The sequence below is a fragment of the Podarcis gaigeae genome (genome assembly GCF_964106915.1).
Source record: "Podarcis gaigeae genome assembly, chromosome: 15".
NCBI lineage: Eukaryota > Metazoa > Chordata > Lepidosauria > Squamata > Lacertidae > Podarcis > Podarcis gaigeae.
Window position 1 is genome coordinate 21,209,543 of NC_139692.1, and position 22,901 is coordinate 21,232,443.

The 22,901-nt window shown below is 43.8% G+C and overlaps 1 protein-coding gene and 1 long non-coding RNA gene across 5 annotated transcripts; one reads left to right on the forward strand and one right to left on the reverse strand.

Moving 5' to 3' along the window:
• Nucleotides 1-1,830: 1,830 nt before the first annotated feature.
• On the reverse strand, nt 1,831-11,472 carry LOC310832411. 4 transcript variants are annotated; one of them, XR_014558272.1, is made up of 3 exons: nt 11,267-11,472; nt 9,927-9,983; nt 1,831-2,710 (listed from the first exon to the last, which is right to left on the reverse strand). It is a non-coding gene; the product is annotated as an uncharacterized lncRNA (long non-coding RNA). The 4 variants fall into 4 exon arrangements; XR_014558273.1 differs by having other exon boundaries at nt 11,271-11,366; XR_014558274.1 differs by lacking the exon at nt 11,267-11,472 and adding an exon at nt 11,091-11,238.
• A 28-nt stretch (nt 11,473-11,500) lies between these two features.
• RNF26 (ring finger protein 26) lies at nt 11,501-17,722 on the forward strand. Its single transcript, XM_083714065.1, has one exon. It carries the CDS (start codon nt 12,480-12,482, stop codon nt 13,983-13,985), a length of 1,506 nt encoding a protein of 501 aa, XP_083570191.1. The 5' UTR covers nt 11,501-12,479; the 3' UTR covers nt 13,986-17,722.
• The last annotated feature ends 5,179 nt before the right edge of the window (nt 17,723-22,901 follow it).

A 22,901-nucleotide genomic window follows, 5' to 3' on the forward strand; every position in this document is an offset into this window, starting at 1 on the left:
CCAGCACTGCTTCTCTGTTTCATTTGATGCAAGTGAAGCAGTGATATTGCTTAACAAGTGGTTAAAAACTAGTGTTTGATTGTATGAAAGCAAGTACAGTGGTACCTTGGGTTATATACGCTTCAGGTTACAGACTCCGCTAACCCAGAAATAGTGCTTCAGGTTAAGAACTTTGCTTCAGGATGAGAACAGAAATGGTGCTCCGGCGGTGCGGCAGCAGGAGGCCCCATTAGCTAAAGTGGTGCTTCAGGTTAAGAACAGTTTCAGGTTAAGTACAGACCTCCGGAACGAATTAAGTACTTAACCCGAGGTACCACTGTAAACAAAAGCTTGGTTCAGATAAAACACATTTGCTCATGCTGGGTAATTCAATAAACCAGAATGCTGGTGGTTTTACCTGCTGTGGATTAAATCACTCTCCTTTTTAAGGAATAGGCTTTATATATATTTTTTCTAAATACTCAGGGACTAGCTGTCATCTGAAATGAAGTTTTCAACTTCATCTGCCATGGCAGCTGTGTTCTCTCCTGGAAAAAGAGGGACTCTTCAAACTTGACACATGCTTTTTGTACCGAGATTCTAAATGAGACTACTGCACTGTACTCTACGTGTGGCTGGCCTTGAAGACAACCTGGAAATTTCAACTGACTCCAAAAGCACTTGCACTCTATGCCTGAGGTGCTGAAGAACTCAGTTCTTTTTGAAAAGGAAATTTCTACTCTAGGATTCTGGAGCACAGGACCATTCTAGATTTTTGAAAGAGTTTTATTTCTTCTTTATGCAACCACGATCTCTAGGTATCCTTCACCAATCATTACATGAAGCAGAAACACTCGGAATAAAATCCATCCACAAGCAAACTTGTTTTCTCATGCCTATTTATCAGAGTAGCTTGAAAGCCAGGCGATGCTTGCTCACAGTGTCAAAACAAAGAGACAGATCGTGAAGGGGTGAATCCTGTTGAGTTTTGTAGCCACATCCCTTTTCTGTTGCTGCTGCTGCAATCTTCCCCTTCCCCTTTCATAGCTCCATATTTTATAACAACCTCAGAGAAACCGACAGCTGAGGAAAAGCCAGCTCAGATGACAAAGCAATGAAAGAAGCGGGTGAACTGGAAATGCAGCAGGACAAATATCAGCCACCTGCCTATCAGTGACAGATTTGCAGGGTTTAGCCACCAGCTGGGCGTCCCGCCCCCCCCCATCAGCTTTCACCAGCTTTGCTTGCCTTTTTGCTTCTTCCACAGCTGGGGCCCCTCCATCCTCCCGCTGGATAACAAGGCACCTGCTCTTTTCCCTCAGCTATCCAGAGTTTCCACCACCATTTCAAACACATCGTAGTGGTTAGGCAAAAGCAGTTAGACTTGCACGTTTCTGCTGCTCCTAAGAGAAAACACAGCACAGCACATGGCACCAAAATAATTTTCTTAGAAGCGCTGTATTTTTAAAATCTTTTGCTGAATGGTGGGGCATGGATCCATGCTGGTACTTATCTCTTAAAAGTGTGGCTGAATGTTCAGATTGCAGTCAATATTTTGTAGGGCTCATGATCAACCACATCTTGCACAGCAGTCGTAACAGCAGTGGGCACACATTGCTGGCTTAAAATGCAGCAAGGTCATTTTTTCTGCTGGGTTTTGAATCACATGTATACGTGATTGTGTTTGCAAGTCTCCTACACCAGTGGGCAGGGGGTGGGCCCAGATGCCTTCATATGGTTTACATTTCAAATTGGATCAAAGCTGGTTGGGGGGGTGCATCAAAACACATTACATTCTCAAAAAACTTCAGGATAGATGTGGATCGTGGCTAATGTCATGTGTTCCCATTGGTGGGAGTGCAATGCATGCAGAGGAAATGTGACTATGTACACAGCCACTGGGATGAATTGTGTAGACCTCTGTGCAAATTTCGGTGGGTTTTGTGTTAGAAAAATGTAATATTCATGCAATAAAAGCATAACATTAAGCATTTAATACCCATGCAGGTCTTATGCAAAGACTACTAAATAATAGTCAGTCATTGAACAGCTGCCACTAAACTACCTTTAAATTGCCATTTTAGTGATAGTGCTGGGAGAATTCTGGCCACGCAGACATTGCCAACCATGACAAGTTTTTAAAGCACTTGGAGAGAAACTGTTTTGTCTTTGCTAGAAGACCAAGTCACACTTTCCTACAATAGATGCTATTGCCTGGAATTCTGGCAATTCTCAGTGCCAACTGCCAGAGGCTGTTCTCTTCCAGGGCTCTGCCCGCATAAATATAAGCATAAATGACTCCTAATGAAATTAGATAAGGGAGGCTGGTAATTTGAGAATGGAGCATGAGGCAGATCTGGGAAGTTCATTCAATTCTCAAAATCAAAAACAACAGTAAATCAGAGTCATCTGAGTCAAACAAGCATGTAGGAAACAGTGCACTATATTCTTGAAGCAAGGATGACACAGCTGTAAAGGGACAGCTGTTGATTTGTTTTCCAAGCAAATGAGTGTGTGCCCACCTTCAGCAACTGTCTGAAACAAGAACCAGCTTTGCAAAGGAACTTGGAGTGAGGCAATGCTTAAGGGTACTTTCCAAGCAGTAGGAAGTTGAGTGCTCTTCTGTTCTGCTGTAGGCCTTCAGCTGCTGCATGTTAACTGAGTCGCCTCGTTATTTCCAGCTTATTGCCAAGAGCTGCACTCATGCTTTTGTAAGAGAGATTCCCAGATCCTGTGATGTAAGCAGTTATGTCAGAGTGAAATAACAACCCCTTATCATGACTCAGGTATTGTACTGCAGCTATGGGGATACAGCTGACACATGATAATACCTATCTCATGGTGTGTAGGGTCACCTTATAAACTGGAGTCTCCAGACTTTAAATGTCTAGGAAAAGGGGGAAGGCAGGTGAGGAGAGGAAAGCAGCAGTAATATGGGAAGGAACTTTAAACTGGGGCTGCTGAGGAGAATGGCCCAGAGCCGTGCAAAGACTCTATTATTATTATTATTATTATTATTATTATTATTACTACTACTACTATGGCTCTTTGGGATTGGTCATCCATATTTTTAGTGGACCAATACCTGGTGTTATCTGTTCTGTCCATTTTCAGCTGTATTGATGGCCAGGAGGGTTATGCTGATTTAATTGTGTGATTTTATTTTGTTGTAAACTGCCTTGAGCTGTGTTCCCTGCACTGGAAAGGCAGGGTATAAATTCTCTCAAATTTATTACTAGAATACTATAGCTACAAGAAATTTCAGAGCATGATGTCTCTGTCTGTACTCAGTCCTCCAAGCTGAGTGCTGAATTCTAAAATGTCCTCTGCTCTCTTGGCTGGAAAAAGTGCCAGGAGGTCAGCCTCCACCAAATATTTCAAATGGGCACATCAATAATCTTTTCTGTTTGAGACCTGCCTATCAAATGCAATGTCCAGTTTGGAAGTGAAATGTTAGGTTCAGGGAGAACCCACTGCATGCAGGAGGAAGTTATGAATGGGACTGGAATGAAGAGCCAAAAAGCCCCTCCATTTAAGCAGATAGAGGTGCCATGGTACACAGAGTGGCCACTTCCGGGCTGTCACTATTTTCAGGTGGACTTCAATAACATAAACACAATCCAAGTTGTGCAGGTTGATTTAGATCTCCAGGGTGATTTAGTACTCTTGTTCAACAAGCCTACTTCTCCCTGCCTCTGCTCCCCGGACTTTTTGCCATAAGGAAACTGATGGGGAAAGTATGGGATGACAGTTACTTGACATAATGTCATATAAGCTCCACAAGACCTAACCAGAATGAATGCTGAATAAATAGATAGCATTGTCTATCCTCCCTGCAAACGTCGTGTAAACAAAATCAGCATGACTGCTCAATAAACTGGTCAACTTGAAGCGACCAGTGACAGAAAACAGTGTTAAGGAGCAGAAAAGAAAGCATAAAGATTTAGAGGAGCATTTCAGGAACAAATCCTAGCTTGTCCTGGGATGCCTCTTATATGCTTCATTTCCCCCAGCTCAACAGCCTGCCACAAATAAAACTGAATGAAATGGACAGAGGCCATCTTTCTTTCTTTTTTTAGGGATCACAAATCCAAACATTACCATAAATGCCGAAAGCATCTCCAGCTCTGTTACGTTGTAAAGGGGTGTGTGAGATGAGGAGCAGGGGAGGATGGCACAAGCAGAAAGAAATGTATGAAATTAGAGGACAAAAGACAATCACACCAAAGAAATCCTCAAAATGAAAATTGAGGGGAGTAAGTTAATATCAACATGAAAACAGAGACTGTTATGGTGAGAACTGAAGAGATTGGCTCATTGCTAATTTAACAGGATTATAAATAAATGCAATCTGGTGCCTTTTTTGGTAGCTGCATTGACTGCATGACTCAGATTATTAGAATAATGATAGCATGAGTGTTGTGTATACAGACAGTAATGATGGTATCTTTGAATGGAGAAATACAGCTATGGTTTTGTTTAAACAGCCTACAGGCTACATTTTCTCTCCCCCCCCCCCTCCTTGAGTCCACTGTTAAGTACTAAGAGATGTGTTGTGGATGTTGGGTAGTGTTTTCCCTTTGGCCTTTTAGTCAATAATAAACAGCATAAGAGCCAATTGCAAGCTCATGTGTAGCAATGGAGCTGTTGTGTGTAGTGTAATAATTTTAGACCAGGGGATTTCAATGTATAGCTGGCCTCTCTAAGTATAGAGGGAACAGATGTTCAACCCCTCAAGAAAACAATAAAGATCAAAATGAAGGCAACAGTTTGGCTAGTACAACTAATTCTTGTTTTATGGCCAGGAAAAGGCAGATCAAAGAAGAAAGCAGAGAGCATGGATAAAACTGTAATGACACATGAAGTGTGTATTATCAGTGCTGCCACCCACATTGCAGTCAAAATACTTTCCTCTGCTCTCCCACTTCAGATCACTTGTGCATCCCAAACTTCACTAGCAAGCTTATTGGCTCTCCATGTTGGATGGTTACTGTTACAAAGTCATACTGTACTACAGAGCTTTCCAAACCTTTCATGTTGGTGACATACTTTTTAGACATGCATCATTTCGTGACACAGTTATTCAGTTTTACTAGCAAAACAGTGGTTAAACTAACCCCTTTCCAGTCATGGGAGAACAGGGAGCGTTCACGCTACACACTGCAGCCGACACACTAACATGTCGCGACACACAGTTTGGAAAGCTCTGCTGTACTACATGCCCTTGTCCAGGCACGAACCCCCTTACTCTTTTTTATGTTGTTGTTTGTCTTGCTACACTGCTGTAATTATTGAGAGGTATAAAAGATTAACAACAAATCTCCTTAAAATACATAAATTGAAACTGTGTGTGAACACAGTTGACATATCCAAGACAAGGAGTGGTATCTGGGACCATATTTTGTCCCCTTCCCCCAAGAGAAATGACATCCTGGAACCACCAGGAGACTATTGCTTACACTAGCAGGGCAGTGGGTCAAATCTTACCTAGGAAGACTCTTGCTCTGTCTACAATTTCAAGAACCATGCTTTTATACTGTAATATTTAAGAAGAATTTTCCATACAACTAGCTTAAGTGGTATTCAAGAGTTGCAGAGCTGCAACACACATTGTCCACACCACACTAAGGATATGATTAACAAGCGTCCACAGTGAACTGTCAAGGATGCTCTCCTAACTGAGCAAGTGAGAAGATCTTCTGCTCTCTTTCCCATAGAACATTTTTCTCCTTCCCTTCCCTTAAAAAGCCTTCTGCTTGAGGGTCTTGCTCAAAGAGCTTGCCATCACTGACTTCAGAGCTCAATGGGTGTGGAATGCTGCTCTCCAGGGAACCTAAGTGCTAAGCCTGCAGTTTGCCTTACAGTTTACATACAGATTCTTAACCTGTTGCTTTCAGTATTGTGGGGAAAGGAATGCCAAGCCCTGAGCACTTGTGTTTGGAATCAGGGAAAGGAATGTAAGCTTGATTCCTTGAAGTGAGCCTCTTGGGGTGGCACTGGAATAGTTATGGATGCTTGGAAAGCAACACAAAAATGTTAATTTCCAAGCAAGAATGGGCCCCTAATGAGGGGGTGTCTCTGTGTGTTTGTGTTGAGGAGGGTCATGCCTCAAGAGAAGAAATTTAAAGCATGACACATAATGTAATGCTTGGGATGAGAGCATAAATCTTGCTGCAGCATGGCTGTACTGAGCTATGGGCAGGTGCTGAGCTTCCCGCTGCCACCACCATGATGAAGCACTGTAACCCACAGCCCCCTCCCCAATCCGCTTTTATTGCAGGCCTTCATATAATCTTATCCATATGTATTATGTTCAAATATGTCTTACGTTATGGAGCTTAGCTCTTGAAATGCTGCCAATACACCTTTGTTCTCTTTATCTGCTGTGTCCCACTCCCATCCCACTTCAGTCCTGGTACTCACTATATGTCTCAAGATATACCTTATGCAGAGGATGTCAATCTATATTATGTGCACAAATGTTTTCCAGTAGCTAGGACAAGACCTTGCTGTGCTAAATTTCATCTGTGGCTCTGAGCAGTGTTAGAAACTGAGATATGAAAGCAAGGAGCTAAATGGCACCTTAAACCTAGGTTATGGGCACAACAACAGAATGTCCAGGCATGATTTTTATATAACAATACAAAGCTGAAGATGAATGAATATTCTGAAGAGGGTCTCTTTCCCAGTCTTCAGAGAGTAGCTGGAAGTGGAGAGGCAGGAAAAGGTCCTCCTTTCCTTCCACTCTGCAGTTTTAATCTGAAATCTTAGGGCACAGTACTGTGCCCAGAGCTGAAAAACTGCTCACACTAATGAAATTCCCTGTCACAAAATGCACCTAGAACAATGGGAGTTTCGAACACTGGCTCTGAGGTTTAAGCTGTTTTCATAAACAATGCACCAGTTTTTTTGCCTCCCCTTCCTGCATCTGCAGTTCAGATGTAAAAAACTGGATGGATGGATGGATGGATGGATGGATAACAATATATAGGCTAAATGTCCATCTGAATTTAAAATGTCTTTCATTCACTTTCTATCCATCAGGCTTTCTGTTCCAGTACGCAGTATAGAAAGGAATCAGCCTAGTCATATCTGCATGGGCCATTTCTTTAAATACTGTTCCCCGTGCTGTTTATGATTTAAACTAATAGCAAAGGAAATTGTGCTAAGAACTGCTCTTATATCTTGGCTTATTCTTTCAATCTAATTGGTGTAAATACTCAGTTCAAGTTTGTTTTCTACAGCTAATGAAGAAAACAGGATAAATGTGATAATATGCAGCCCTGCCTTTAAGACCAGGGCATCTGGCTTTAAACAAGACTCAGATTCTGTTAAATCAATTAAGCTTTGACTCTCCTAGACTTTGGAGAAAGGGCACCTGCACAAATAGAGTACAAACAGCTCTTCATAATGGAAAAATACAAACACCAAAGAACACTAGGAAAGCAGAGCTGGGGGGAAGCAGCAGACAAGACGGCTTTGGGAGCAATAGCAGAATGTTGCTAGGGACGCCACTGCGCTGCAGGACTGAACTGAAGCCAAGATATTTTTCCATTACCTTGGCCCAAAGTCATGATTAACCCTATGACTTCCCTGTCTAAAACAATCTCTTTCAGTACAGTTGAGAGATTTTTATGCTTCAGGATAGGCACTTTTGCATCCCAGCTAAACCACAAATGTGGAAAATTATACTCATAAGAAGGCATACTGTTTCATGTGTTTTTCAGCAACCGCAATTTTCTGCAGAAAGGTTGTGGGGTTTTTTTGTACCAGAAGCACAACCTAGAGGGAATAAATTCACACTCTGCCCCACACTAGAGTACACATTGTTGGGGGGGGGGGTGATTGTGATTGTCTGTACATGATACAAGGACAAAATGAATTAAGACAAGCCTGGCTGTTGAATCATCACATATCATAACGCCTAGCAACAAACAAACAGAAGGAGGGACTTTTTGTATCAGGTCTTCTACTGGAGACTTATTGTATGCTTCTTACTGCAAATACTTTTCTGAAGAAGCTAAAACAACTCATGAATTCTGGAAGGAATGGCAAAATGTTCCGTTCTGTTCCAGTCATAACACTTTCTGAAGTAATGTCAACGGCTGTCAAAATAATGTATATAAACAGTTTGAAACAAAAAAAGATGGAAAACAAGAACTATTCTAAAATAATATGTTTTGGTTGACTGCAAATAAACTGTCACATAACTTCCTTGCTTTCTTTCCACTGCCAGAGGGAAAAAGTTTTTATATTCCTTGGAGCTTGTCTTGCCTATTAAATAATAAATCTTGTTACTGCATGTTTTATTATTATTAACATCATTTCTATACAGTGGTACCTCTGGTTCACAACATGAGCAGAAGGCAACCTACAGTGGCATGTCTGTGCACACACGGGTTGCGATTCGCCGCTTCTGTGGATATGCGCAACATCATTTTGCGCGCCTGCGCGAGCAGCGAAACCCGGAAGTAACCCTTTCTGGTACTTCCGGGTTGCCGCGGGACACAACCTGAAAAAACGTATCATGAAGCAAATGTACCATGAGGTATGACTGTACTGCACAATGTATTACAAATATCTAAGTGGTGTATAGAAAACTGAAGTGAAAACTTAAACAAGTTGTGGTCAGTGTGGGAAAGCAAAACGTAGATGGACCTTTCATTCGATTGAGCAGGGCTCCTCCTTATGTTTTAAAATCTCTTTTGCTAAAGCAAATGGAAGGAAATCTGTGGTGATAACCTTTTGCCAGGACAAATAGAAAGGCATCGGTTTTGATAACCTTGCTACAACTTTTGGAAGGTATAAATCTCAGCAAACAGGAAAAGAGGCTGCTTTTGTTTTGCTTTTTTGCAATTTAGCCTTGAATGAATTTAACAGCAATTTAGCCTTGACTTCTTGCTCAGAAAATCAGCATTTGTAGCTTTTTCTAATTTCCCCCAAGCACGCACAAGACGGATCAAATTTCTTACTAGGTTTAATTTAAAACTTGCCAGAACAGGTTTTACGACCCTAAGTACTGAACAAGCATTTTTTTTTAAAGAAAAAAAAGGTGATGAGTGCAACCCCTCATGGTGGGCCAACAACCAAGCATATATGCTTGCCCTTGTAGCTAAAGCACCTCTGTCACAGGTAAACAGCACCCAGACATTGCAGGTGTGTGTGTGTGTAGGGCTGTTGATGTGAGAAAGGAAGCATAATATGTGGTGAACAAAGAATAGCCTTCAAACTGAATTAGGTTATCAGGTCCCCTGAGGTTCAGAGTACAGAACTTGAGTCCTCAAGGGTAGTCCTTGTGGAAAATGGAGCACTACTTGGGGAAGAAAGCTCATGCCATTCTTAATGTTGTATAGGCAATTGACAGGGATGCGTGTGGCGTGTGGTCTAAACCACCAAACCTCTTGGGCTTGCTGATTGGAAGGTTGGCGGTTCGAATCCCCATGACGGGGTGAGCTCCTGTGGCTCTGTCCCAGCTCCTGCCAACCTAGCAGTTTGAAAGCATGCCAGTGCAAGTAGATAAATAGGTATCATTGCAGTGGGAAGGTAAACGGCGTTTCCATGCGCTCTGGCACTCGTCACAGTCCTCCGTGCACCAGAAGTGGTTTAGTCATGCTGGCTACATGACCTGGAAAACTGTCTGCAGACAAACACCAGCTCCCTTGGCCTGAAAGCGAGATGAGCACCGCAACCCCATAGTCGCCTTTGACTGGAGGAAGCTCACTGGATGACCTTGGTCCATTCCCTCCCTCTTAGCTTAACCTCTTAGCCACAGTCTTGTTGTGGGGATAAAATGTGGGGCGTAAGAGAGCAATGTAGCACCACCTTGAGCTCCTTGGAAGAACATGATATAACTAGATTAAATTTCGTTTAAAAAGGCTGAAGAAAGCAGGCTCACTATCTTCCTTCCTGCTTCCAGAGATCATTTGCTATGCTATGTGCATGTTCACCTCTCAGTCAGTCTATCCCACAATGAGAGGAATAGAGAACGCCAGGGCTGGAACAAACTGTGGAGATATAAAAAGATGGTTTATATTTATGTGGAATTTCCAGGCTCACAGGTAGTCTACCTCAGAAAACCAATTACTAGTAGGAGAGACTGGAGAAAAAAAGGGCAGGGAGACAGCTGTTGATTCCATGTCTTGCTTGGGGGCTGCTGAACTAGACAGGCCTTTGTGTTAACTTTAAAAGTGCATGGGTGGGGATGCCATAATATATGTTTCTGCTTCCTTAATCCAATATTTAACCCTCATCTTCCAAAGTCTCTGAAGCAAGGACTTTTTAACAAAGCAAGCATTTTAAGTCAATATCTTTCCCAGAGTTCCCTTCTGCATTGGAATTGTTTTGAATATATTTTTTTATTACTTGTTTGCCACCCTGGGCTCCTTTGGAAGGGCAAGATATCAATGTAATAAATGCATCCTGTTCCTGCCTACTCAGAAGTAAACCCCAAGTTTAAAGGGACTTACTCCCACATAAGCGTAGCCAAGGCAGGGGGACGGGGACAATTGCCCCCCAATCAGTAAAAATCATTGCAAATCAAAACAAATCTTAGGTTCTGTCCCCCCCAAACAAAAGCCCCCAGGAAAATCCTAGCTATGCCGATGTACTCCCAGGAAAATGTACAGCCTAAAACCCCAAAACCTTGGGTCAAACTTTGAGACCTCTGTAAGGACCCCCCCCCAACTTTTAAACATCAGCTGAAGACTTTTCAATTCCATCAGGTTTATGCAAGCAATTAAAAATACGTCCTTTCACAATAGTTAGCTGATTCTTAAAACATTTCGTGTGGTTTTTAATTGTATGCTTTTGTGTATCACTGGTGTCTGATGTTTTACATGGGGCAAAGAAAGGTAAACCTTTACACATAGCAAAATTACTGGTTTCCTCTGGATTTTCCTTCTATATAAAAGAAACGAGTTGTTTCTCTCACTCTATTTTGTTAATAACATTATCAAAATAGCACTTTCAATGAAATAGCTGACAGGATTCGTTCTTCACTATTTAAAGGCTACAAAAAACATCCCTCCCCCCGAAAGGGTGTGGGGCGGGGAAATGAGCTCCTTCCTTTGGTTTGCAAGTTGAGCTCCTTTCACAAAATCGTGAAATTTCACCTCAGATTTAAAATAACAAAAGGGTCTTTTGTCTACACTTGCCCCCCCCCCCCGCCTTTCAAACGAGGGGGAGAATCCCCTCAAGAAAAAAGGCGGGAAAATAATACTCCTTGTCACAATAATACACTCGCCTTTTAAACGTGGAACCCCGCCCACCACAGAATCACGTGACCTACTAACAGTCGTGCAGCGTCCGGCTTCCCTCCTACGGTTATCCTCCCACTGTATTCGGGCGGGGCTTCCCCCTCTCAACGGCCTCGGCAAAGCCACGCCCCCTCGGCACTCTCCGTCAACCGCCCAGTGGCGTTTTTCAAAACTGCCCAATCGTGGCACGGAGGCGAAAAACAACAACGACGACGAGCAAATCACGCCTTGGACGGTTAAACGTACGTCGGGTTCCCCTAGCTTGATTGGCTGCGGAGCGTTGGCCCCGCCTACCAAAATGGCGGCGCCCATCAGCGCGAAGGTAAGAGCTTCGGATGCAGCGGCGAGTGGGAGCAATTGATAGACTTAACGGGAACGACCTGCCCACCTTCCTTATTCCGCTGCTTGCAAGTAAGAGAGGGGTGCAACGCAAGAAGGTGGCAGCGGTTGTCAAGGCGAGGAGTGGGTGCTGTCCTCTCCCCTTGAGGAAGGGGGCTACGGAGGGAGACCCACCCGGTCTGGGCTCCAGTTCCCTAAGCTGACTTCGGAGACCTTCTTCGAGGAGCCCCCTCAGGGGGAGGGGATTTCACTGGAGCCTTTCGTCCCCTCCCCCCTACCCTGCATGCGTCCCTAGTACACTAGCGGGCATGTCCTAACTTGCCTCCCCCGTCTACTGTATCGGACTGATAAGAATTTCACCTTTCGTCTGATGGGGGTCTCCCGTATTTTCCCCATGCAAATAAAAACACACTCGCTTCTACCCCTTTTGCTGTCAGCATAATCCTTAAATAAAAAGCTCAGCAGGAAGAAAGAAGCTCTCACTTGTAGCATATGGGGACATTTGCTTAGATCTCAATAACTCTCAGTGAAGTGAGAGTATTTTTTTCTTGTCAAGTGACTGATTTAGGAGCCAGACGTGCTCCCTTCGAAAAATGGAACAGTTGCTACATGGTCTGAAATAAATACTTTGTATATTCAAATTGGAGAGAGACGTAACTAAAAGCAACTCCTCTTCCAAATTGGGCATTAAGCCTCAAGGACAAGGGAGCATCAATGTTTGTCTTCAGTGCACTTTCCATCTTGATGCTGAAACAGTCCCTTATTTCATAAAACTCTGAAATACGTAAAAATCCATTCCTAGGATACTGGGACCTCTCCTTTCAGTCTTTTGGGAAACGTTGCAGCTCCCTTCAGTGGCAATCAAACTCTCGTCAGTCCAATTATTCCTATTTTTGCCCACTCTCCATGTGGAGCTCAGCTATGGATCTAGTGTTTTTGGTTATCAATGGTGTGGGAATGATTTTGGACCTCTTGGTTCTCTTGCTGGATGTCAACTTCTTCCTCTTTTCCACACTAGTGTCCTTCCTCGTCTGGCTCATTGCATTTGTTTGTAGCCTGCCCAATACCTTGGTTGCTTGTGTGATCCACTGCTGGAATGGAATTACGTTATCCTCGTTATGCATAGCCGAGGCATTATATTACTTGACTCTGGGCTCTGTGCACACCATCGTCAACATGCTGCGGGGCTTCTTCTCCAGCATGGAGAGCTTGAAAGTAGTGGGCCACCTGTTCACCCACCTGACACTTAAAAGCAAAGAAATTATGCACCGTGGTTTCTGGAACCTGGTTGGATCCGGCCAGTCACTTCTCAGGCAAGTGTGCGAAGTGTGTGCCATCGTCATGAGCCTTGTGGCTTACTTCGTCAACAGCATCATCAACATCTGCCTCATCGGAACCCAGAACCTTTTCTCTCTGGGACTGGCCCTGTGGGAAACTGTTGTTGGCCCCTTTCTAAGGGTCACTGATATTTTTGCAGCTTTTGTTGCACGGCTGTCCAGCAGTGCCATCGCTATGGCCATCCTCCTGTGGACTCCCTGCCAGTTGGCGTTTGATCTGCTGGCCTCTGTGAGCAAGCTGCTGCTTAATGTTTTCTTCCTCAACCTCTATGGTTTGATGCTGTTGTCTGTGATTCTTGCCACCAGCATCTTAATCCTCAACCCTCAGCTGACGTGGACACTGGCAAGCCAAATGTCTGGCTATTTGAACACCATGCCTTCTTACCAGCGCCTGCTCAGAGACATGCGCCGCCTGTATCAGATTGTACTCTTGTCATTGGAGATGGTCTTGAGCTCGCAAGCTTGGCGCAGGTTAGCTGACTGGAGCCTCCAGATGGCTAGCTGGAACAGAGGTGGCAGGGGAGGAAACCACCATGTGGAACAAGAGCAGCAGCTTTTGATTGAGGGCAACCAGGAAAGGCCAGGAGGACCTGCTGTAGTTCAGGGACCAGCTCCTCCTGGAGCAACTCATCCAAGAAGACAAGGACCACCTGTGACTAATCAGCAGGCTGTACCCCGTGCCCGCCAAACATGGCAGGCAGCAGCTCGAGGCAGCAGGAACCAGCACAGAACAGAAGATGATCTGGAATCAACTACACAACGGAGTCTGCAGTCAGGGCAGCACTTGCAGCCTCCTGGTGAAGGACCAAGCACATCACATGCCAAACCTGCAACAAAAGAGCAGCTTAATGCTCTGGAGGACGACGATGACCCATGGCTTCTTCTCAAAGAACAAGAAGAGCGGAAGAAATGTGTCATCTGCCAGGACCAAACAAAGACAGTTTTGCTACTTCCCTGCCGGCATCTTTGCCTCTGCCAGCAGTGCACTGAAATCCTGCTTCAGCAGGCCATATACCAGCGCAACTGCCCACTCTGCCGACAGATGATCCTGCAGACTCTCAATGTCTACCTGTGACCTATGTGGAGGGGATAGCTTTTTCCACATTCCTTCAAGCTTTCCATGTGCATTGGCCAAAGCATGTGGGGCTGCTGGTATTTTGTACCTGCTGCTTTCTGTGGCAGCTGATTGACAGCAGCTTTATGCTGATCATTGATATTGGCAATGGCTACCCTTTTTATTTCCAAAGAACTATTGCTAGTCAGTGCAACTTGGAAAATACTGTGGATGGTTTCTATGCACCTCTGTTTTCATTTTCTTGTTGCTGCCACTAGCCAATCACAGTAATCATCTAGAACTTTGCTGTTGCTAAAGATGCTGAGCCATCATGTTGAATATACAAAAGTGTGGCTTAAAAAAAACAACCGGTAAAATGTCAGCCAGAAGCTGATAAGTAATTAAGGTAGATTTCTGGTAAGGAGCTACCTGTTGCAAAGAGAGCAGGTGCTGAAATTGTAGATTTTTTGGCTTTCCTATAACTTAGCATGTAAACAACAACAACAACCCTTAGTAGGCTTTTTTGGTAAACACTTGGGAAAAATATGTTAATCCTTCCTCCTACTGGGGGTATGAAACAATATTCTCACCCCGGCATTTCTTTCTAGAGCAGGGGAATGTTCCTGGACTACAGCTCCTGTAATCTCTGACCATCAGCCACACTGACTAGGCTGATGGGAGTTGGAGTCCAATAATGTCTGGAGAGCCATAAGTTTCCCATGTATGTTCTAATAGTGAGACTTCAGCAACCTGAAACTGACCAGTAGGCCAGTTTCATGGTTCTCTTCAGAATATTGTCTAGTTACCTTAACATGTATTTGTGCATTCTGTAGTAGGAAAGTTCATACTTCCAAGCACTGGTGTGTAGATTTCTGACAGGTGCTATACATAGAAAGCCTCACTAATTTAGCTTGCACTTTTAAAAACCATGCACCACAGAATTCCTACTTTCAAGAAGTACTTCCCAATACCCAGTGAGCATCTTTTTGATGTGTAATTTTGAAAGAGCTGTGGCAGCACTGTCATTTCCCACCCCCCTCCAGGTTTTCTGTGCTCATTTGTTTCAAGACTTCATATAAAAAGCAAGTTGGACACCAAATGTGCAGCTGTGGAGCACAGAGACACCACACACAGTAGTTCACTAGCAAGCTGAAGTCAGGGTCCTCTTGTCTCTGCTGGCATGTAACTTCCACAGGTCACCTATGCAAAACTATTACATTCCAGCTTTATTGCACAACTGATTGATTGATATATATTTTCCCTCTTTGGGGTCCAGCTGGAGAAAGCTGATGTAACCAAATATAGTCGTAACAAGTGGCAAGCCTCTTATCAACAGTGCTGGAGACTGCATGGTTTGACTCCAGGCTCTGGTGTGGACTGATAATAAGATAAAGTTTTTTATGACTACTTGTCTGGGTAAGATTTGAACAGGGTGGTGACCTCAGTAAGAAAGCCTGGCTCTGGTCTGATCGCTTATGTCCAGAAGATGAAACCAGTCTCTCAGGTGCAAGTAACATTTGTTCTAGAAGGAAAATTACGAAAGTAGGAAGGGACATAGGCTAGAGTGGTTTGTTTTGACTGTTGCACTTGGCATAAGAGTAACCTCTGGGCTCCCTTTTTCACCAGACCTAGTCAGAAAGCATCCATAGCTCTGCTTCTTGGAAATTGGGCACGAGAGCAAATCCAAAAGCATAGAAAACTCAGTGAATAGCTGCTGTTAATCGTCATCTTGTGTCTAAAATGTGGAGATGAGAAAGACAGATAGTGGTTTACCCGCCTCACCTGCCACCCTGACCAGAGCCACCTGGTTTCTTGAATGTTTAAACTGGGAAAAAGAAAGCTGAGAAGTAGAGGTATGAAACCCTGACAAGTTTTATATTCGTGGTGTTCTTTTGAGCTTTCTAAATTATTGAAAGCTGTTCCTAGTCATAAATGGAGTGCTGCACCTGGGCCGGAGAGATTTTTGCAGCCTTGTTGAAGCTGTGACATAACATGGCTTGATCCTGATTGTATAAAAGCACCGGATATCAGCGTCCTTCACAGAATCATTTTAATAGCATTAGAATGTGGCTGGCACCCTGGTCCTACGTGTTTGCTTTGAAGTATGCCCTGTTGTTTTTTATAGCGCTTACTTCCCAGTGACTATCTCTTTGTAACAGATGAGGTCCACAGCTGAAAGGTCAGGGTGTCATGAATTCCACCATCGTGACCTTACGCAGCACCCTTTGCAGCAGACTTGAGCAACGCATCCAGGAGACCTTGCCTTTTGTAACACTGCTCAGTGCCCTCTGGGAAGGTTGTTCAACCATCACCCCCAAATGCTCCAGGGGCTAAACTTCACTTTGCAAAATGAGAATGAAGACTGGAATCTCAAAGCAGATTTTCCCGTCCTGAAAACTAGAGTGTCTACCTTGTTGAAACACACTGTCTGCTAAGTCAGATGCTAAGATTTGAGGACACTTGGTTTGAATGTTGCGGGGGTACGCAGTGTGGGGGTTGCAAAATCAGATTTTTTTCAGTTGCATTGTACAAACGGGACTATTTAAAACCCTCCCAAAGTGTGGAGTTTTGTTTTTTTAATTGGAAAGTCTTCTGCATTATGTTTTTAATTTTCTTTTAATTCGAACCTTGCAGTTAAAACTGCACAGTGCAGCTGAATCCTAACAGAGTATTTGCCAAGTTCTTTGGTTTTAAGGGAGAGCTGTGGCATCCCTCTGAATGATACGATGTACTATTGTGTGGAGCCAAAGGTTTGGTAGCAGAAAAATGGATTTGAGCAAATGCTAAACTGAGTGCCTTAATGATGGCAGGTCAGAAAGGAAGACAGTGCGGAAGGCAAGCTAGCTATAAAGCTAACAAATGCAAGTGAGCTTGTGATTGTGTGTGTGTATATATACGGGATCAAAGAGAGTTTATATAATCAGTTGAATCTAGACAGTCAACATGTGTTACAAGGTAGTAGGACAGACTGCAGCTTCTGGCTGCAGATGGGTGATTCTATTTTTGTAATCCTCTACATAACAAAACTTTCTACAAGTTAAAAACAAAGTAGCACATCAGAGAGGGGTTCTTGGTCATCCTTCTCATTATTTACAAGCAGAAAGCTAACAAATTATTATTATTTTTATTTATTTGGAGGGGAGCATTCAGTAATGTGAACCTGCCCACCTGCAGTCTGAATCAGTACAGGCTCCTCTGCTCTATAGTTCTGCTATCATAGACCAGAGTTTACACGCACTCATTTGTACTGTACTGAGCAACTAAAGAAATGTGCAAGTTGGAGAACAACCTAATTTAGAATAATATGTGCTTCTCTCTAACCATCCCACTCCACCCCCCAAAAATCTGTATCTGAGGAGTTTTATTCCAGTCTTTCTAAGCAGTTAGATGCGTAGAACTGCACATTTTGCAATTTTTTTGGGGTGGGGTGGATGGAGAATTGAGCAGGAGCAGAAATGTGTGGTGTTACAGCAAAGGCCTGCCTACTGTCCTGTGGAGCTAGCTGCTCACTCCTGATCTGTGCCTTGTTCAAACTGCTGCCCACTCTCACAAACCTTCCGAGTGTTATTTTATAAGAAGATGAAGATGACGTGCAATTGCCTTTTATCCAGTACCTGCTCCGTTGTCTCCTCTTGCAGTTGTCCTTCTTGCTGCCTCTGGAGGGGCCTTTTGGTTTGCTTATGTGGTAATGGCAAAGTCTATTCTTTGCACTATGTAAAATGATTGTTTGAAAATTAAAAGGAACCCTTTTCACAAAATCAGCTCTTCCCACTGTTCTTTATAAACAATTTTATTAAAAAAGGAAGGCACTCGAGGCCTCTCCTTTTTGTTTATTCCATTTACGTTTTCTGGGCTGACGTGTCACTGAAAGAGCCTAGTGGCTCTGGTGGAACTGAAGAAACTGGATTCAAATCCCACACAGAGCCACTAAGTGGCCTTAGGTAAGTTATTATCTCAGCTTCAGTTCCCTAGCTACATGATACAGTTGAAATGAAACCTTCGTTGCCTTCCACAGGCAATGCAACCACACTTTTATTTCTCCCAACTTTGAGGACGAGTAATTTAAAACATATCACTTGAGTAGCATTTTCTACATAATATACCAGCTTATGTGTGAAAGTCTAAATGAATGAGGTCCAGAACTCATTGAGGGCAAGTCTTATCTCATGAAGACGTCCAGAACTCATTGAGGGCAAGTCTTATCTTGGGTAACGTTCTGCAGTCAGTATTTTCCACCTCTAGATTTAATCCTTCAGTCCAATGAGGTTGGCTCCTTATCTGCATTCTGACTTGGGGCTGCTGTGAGTTAAATTCTAGCAACCACTTCTGCAAAGGAAAGTCCCTTTTGAGGCACAGCTGGAATCTTGCCAGGCCAGATCATTGTGGTCTCTCTGGCAGCCACTATGATTCCCTTCACGAAGTTCAGCCAAGAAAGCGAAACCTAAATCGAGTGACTCTCTCACCCTGGAATCCTCCACTGTAGAGAGATAGCTGGATGGGTTTCCAGAGCAAGCTGGGAAAATGCTGATTAAGAATTTAAAGAATGCACCTGGGGTGATGATAGTGGTGTTAACATGTATTATGAATGAGCTGTTTTTCTGTTAATAACAGTAAAAGCAATTTGCAATCGATAATAACAATGAATACTTAAAAGAGTGTTCAAAGTGCTTTGCAGATGTGGTGGGATGATGCAACAACCCTTTAAATCAGGTTGGTATCATTGTTCCAAAATTTCAGAGGATGGGGTGAGTGAATGGGCCGAGGCTGAAAGTCAAGTGGCATGCTTTTATAGCTCAGGGGCAAGTTACTCATTTTTATTTATTCTGTTTATTGAATTTCTACCCATTTTTCCTCCCAAAGGAGCCTGGGGTGGTGGACATTACACACAGAAACATGTAAGGAGGCATCAGCTTTTCATAACTGAAAAGCAGCCACAGCTGGCTGTGATTTTGTCTTTTCATGCAGAGGATGTAAATAATGCTTTTCCTGCTGGCTATTTTTCTCCTGTATTACATGATTCCAGGTGAGTATTTACAATAGAAAATGTTCACCTAGATCAGATCTAAGGGTTTAGCAGCTTGGGAGGGAAGAAATGGCTTTCGGGGAGACAAGCAAGTGGAATGGATGTACTTCAGTGTCAAGAGTAACAGCTTTCCATGCAGAAAGTCCCAGGTTCAATCTCTGGCATCTGGTGGACCTGGGAAAGACTCATGACCCCGGAGAGCTGCTGCCGGTCAGTGTAGACAATACTGAGCCAGGTGGACCAGTGCTTAACTCGGTATATGACGCCTTCCTATGTTCCTATGAAGAGACGTGGGTGGTGCTGTGGGTTAAACCACAGAGCCTAGGACTTGCTGATCAGAAGGTCGGCGGTTCGAATCCCCACGACGGGGTGAGCTCCCGTTGCTCAGTCCCTGCTCCTGCCAACCTAGCCATTTGAAAGCATGTCAAAGTGCAAGTAGATAAATAGGTACCGCTGTGGTGGGAAGTTAAATGGCGTTTCTGTGCACTGCTCTGGTTCGCCAGAAGCGGCTTAGTCATGCTGGCCACATGACCTGGAAGCGCCAGCTCCCTCGGCCAATAAAGCAAGATGAGTGCCGCAACCCCAGAGTCGGTCACAACTGGACCTAATGGTCAGGGGTCCCTTTACCTTTATGTTCCTATTGATAAAGTACTCCTCAGCCTTACCCAACACGGTGCCCTCCAGATGTTGTTGGACTCAAACTCCCATCAGCCCTAGTCAGTGACCAGGGAAGATAGGAATTGTAGTCCAAAACATCTAGAAGGCTTGAGGGGAAGACTGGCTTAAACCAATATAAAAGTGACAATAAAAACAATATACTCAGCAGGGCAAAAAATGGGACTAACTGCCTCTTAGGAAATGGTTTCTGAAGTAGAGTGAAAACAGCCCCCACCTGCTTTTGGATGTCCAGTAATGAGGGATCTAGATGGGCATCTGAAAATGAATAATTCCCAGGGGTGAATGGCACTGTGGCGAAAGCACAAAAGACTGTATTGTTTAAGGAGATTTATATTGCAACTGGTGCATAATTAGGCTTCCTTAGAACACCACCTTTAACAAAAAATATTCAAAGTTGCTATGTCTCATGCTTTCAGAATTTTTTGTTTTTAATGTGCAAGCTGTGGAGGTGGGATTTTCCCTTATTCTGGTGTGATGTGAAGAATAAATCGCAATGGCAATGCAGAGTACAGAAACCTGATGCAGACGGGCATTGTGGTTTTACAAAAGGAATGGAAACATTTTTACCAGTTGAAAAGTTTCTCACATAAAGATCAGTAACAGGCAAGACAGTCCCTGACATCAGGCTTGCTTGCCATCTGAAAGACAGAACCCAAAAGGAAAAGGGGATAAGGAGGAAAGAAAGAAAGAAAGAAAGAAAGAAAGAAAGAAAGAAAGAAAGAAAGAAAGCCCAGACCAGCCATAGGCAAACTCGGCCCTCCAGATTTTTTGGGACTACAACTCCCATCATCCCTAGTTAACAGGACCAGTGGTCAGGGATGATGGGAATTGTAGTCTCAAAAAAGCTGGAGGGCCGAGTTTGCCTATGCATGGCCCAGGCCTTAAAAATCTCAAAAGTTCTCAGAATAACTAGCTTGACTGGAAAGAGCTCAGGGAGAGGAGGAACTGATGGAGTGGGGTTTGCTGCCTTGTCTCATCAATTCCTCTCTCGCTGTGAGGTGATGGCTGAGGGGGTCTCTTCCCTCCTTCCTTTCCAGTTTTACCCTTCTCTCCATAGCTTCTTTGTTTTCTGTTACTCCAGTCCTTGCTGAAATAAAGACCAAGCTATATGAAAACCCAAATACTGCAACCACAGGATTTTTTTTTTTAAAAAAACAACAACACAACTTCAGATATGTACAGAATGTATATTTTTAAAATACTGGGGTCAAAGTTGTTGCTTTAAAAAAATAGAACTGAGCACCATTAAAAAAAACCCTTCATGATATATCTTGTTCACACATCAGAGATAATTCATTAGCTGTTTGTGATGGGACAAAGGTTTGCCCTTTCAAAACAATTACGCACATATGCATATTCCTTACACAGCCATGTGCATGTGGTGATCTGGTGCTGAGATAGCAGCTATGTGGAAATTTCCTAAGGAAAGACAAGAAAGGCTGAGAGAGACAGCAGGTCTCGTTTATCCACACAGAATCATTAGCCCAGCTCCGTGAGAGGGAACACGATAAGCTAAGAAACCCTTGAGGGGGGGAAAAAACCAAGAAAATCTCGGGACACATCACAGCAGGCTACACCGACCTTGCAATCGCCATATGTTCTTGGACTCCAGCTCCCATCAGCTGCAGCAAGCATAGCCCATGGTCAGGGATGATGGGACTTGGAGTCCTAACAGTAGGTGGAATTGGGCACCCCTGTTCCAAAGTGCCATGAAAGAGCACCATCACTTATGCCAGCAGGAAAGTGAAGCTCAGACTGACATTATAATTCCCTATTAGACGGTAGTAAGAATGGTATATCCAGTCTGGTCCTTGAGCCAGTGTGGCTTAGCCCAGCTTCTGCTCGTGTACACAGAAATATGTCTCTGTGATAGAAGAATCAGATAAAGCCAGTCTGGTTGGAGAGCAGCTGCTCCCTTGAAAGCTCCGAAGGAGCAAAAAAACCCACAAAACCCCCAGCAAGGAGTTTATCTGTAGACCAGAGCACATTTATATCTTGTAATGCACATGACCAATGTTACTCTTCCACCCTGGTATTTTCTCCCTACCCATACAGTTTGCACACGGCAGGGCTGTTGGGAGTGATTTTATCCTGGAAGTTTCTTCTCTCTCTGTTTCTCCCACTGCCTGAGCTGAACGTGAGGAAACTGCCCCCTGGAGCCATGAAAAGCAAGAGACACCCCCTAGACACTGGCATCTCTGAAAGAATCAAGCAAGCAGGTGATGGGAAGGAGCTCTGGCTGAAATCTTGGACAGCCACTGGCACTGCCAGTTATAGTAGGCCATACTGGGCTATATTTATAAATTGTCTGACCTGTTCAAAAGTATCTTCCTGTGTTGTCCCAGAGGCAAAAGGAACAGGGTACTGAAGGTCTGCTCTAATGGAATGAGTGGAGTGGCCTTTCTATTGATATTCCACATGTGACATCATGATGCAGAAGCATTTCGGGTGGGACGTTAGTTTAGGAGCCTGCCAATACTTTGATTTGTGCAAACTTTCCTGGCCAGGAATAATTTCCCATTGTAAACGCAACACAAAATGCTGATTCAGGCAGAGTGATTGTGCTCTTTCCTGCATGCATGTTCATCACCTAGTGGCTATAAAAAAGCATTTGACAATGTGTGAAGGAGCTCTCCTATATATTGCAACATGAGGGTAGGTGAGCGCAAATCATTCAATATTTGGTTCACATGTGCAGCTGCCCAGTTGCCATGACAGCAAATCAAGAGATCTACACGGCCACCCTTAGATCCTCAGGGAAATGTGGTCTAAGTAAGGGTAATCTGGAAAAATGCTTCCTCTCTCCATTTGTTCTATAAAGCCATTTCCGTCCATGTTCAGAACACATTCCTCTTTCCTGCCCAGCTGGAGAGCACATTGTGGAGATGGTGGGGAATGGAGTTTAGATCTCACGTACAGATAGTTTTGCTTCTCTCCATGCCTCCTAATCACACTCTATTTATAAACTTGCCTCGAAAAAGCTCCAGTCTCAGTGGAATTTTTCTTCTTCATATCTTCTTAAAACTGGTGGGAACAAGGGACTGTAAGAAGAGCTTCCAAACAATGTGCCGTTATCTGATTTGGCAACCGCTCATGTGCAACTCCTCCAAGTGGCACGGACCAAACAAAATCCATCTCTTCCATGACGATCCCTGCTTGGACTTCCCAGAGCTCGCCATGTTGCTCGCCAAAAGGGCACAATTCCAAGAACCAGCAGGGTAGGAAACATGGATCAA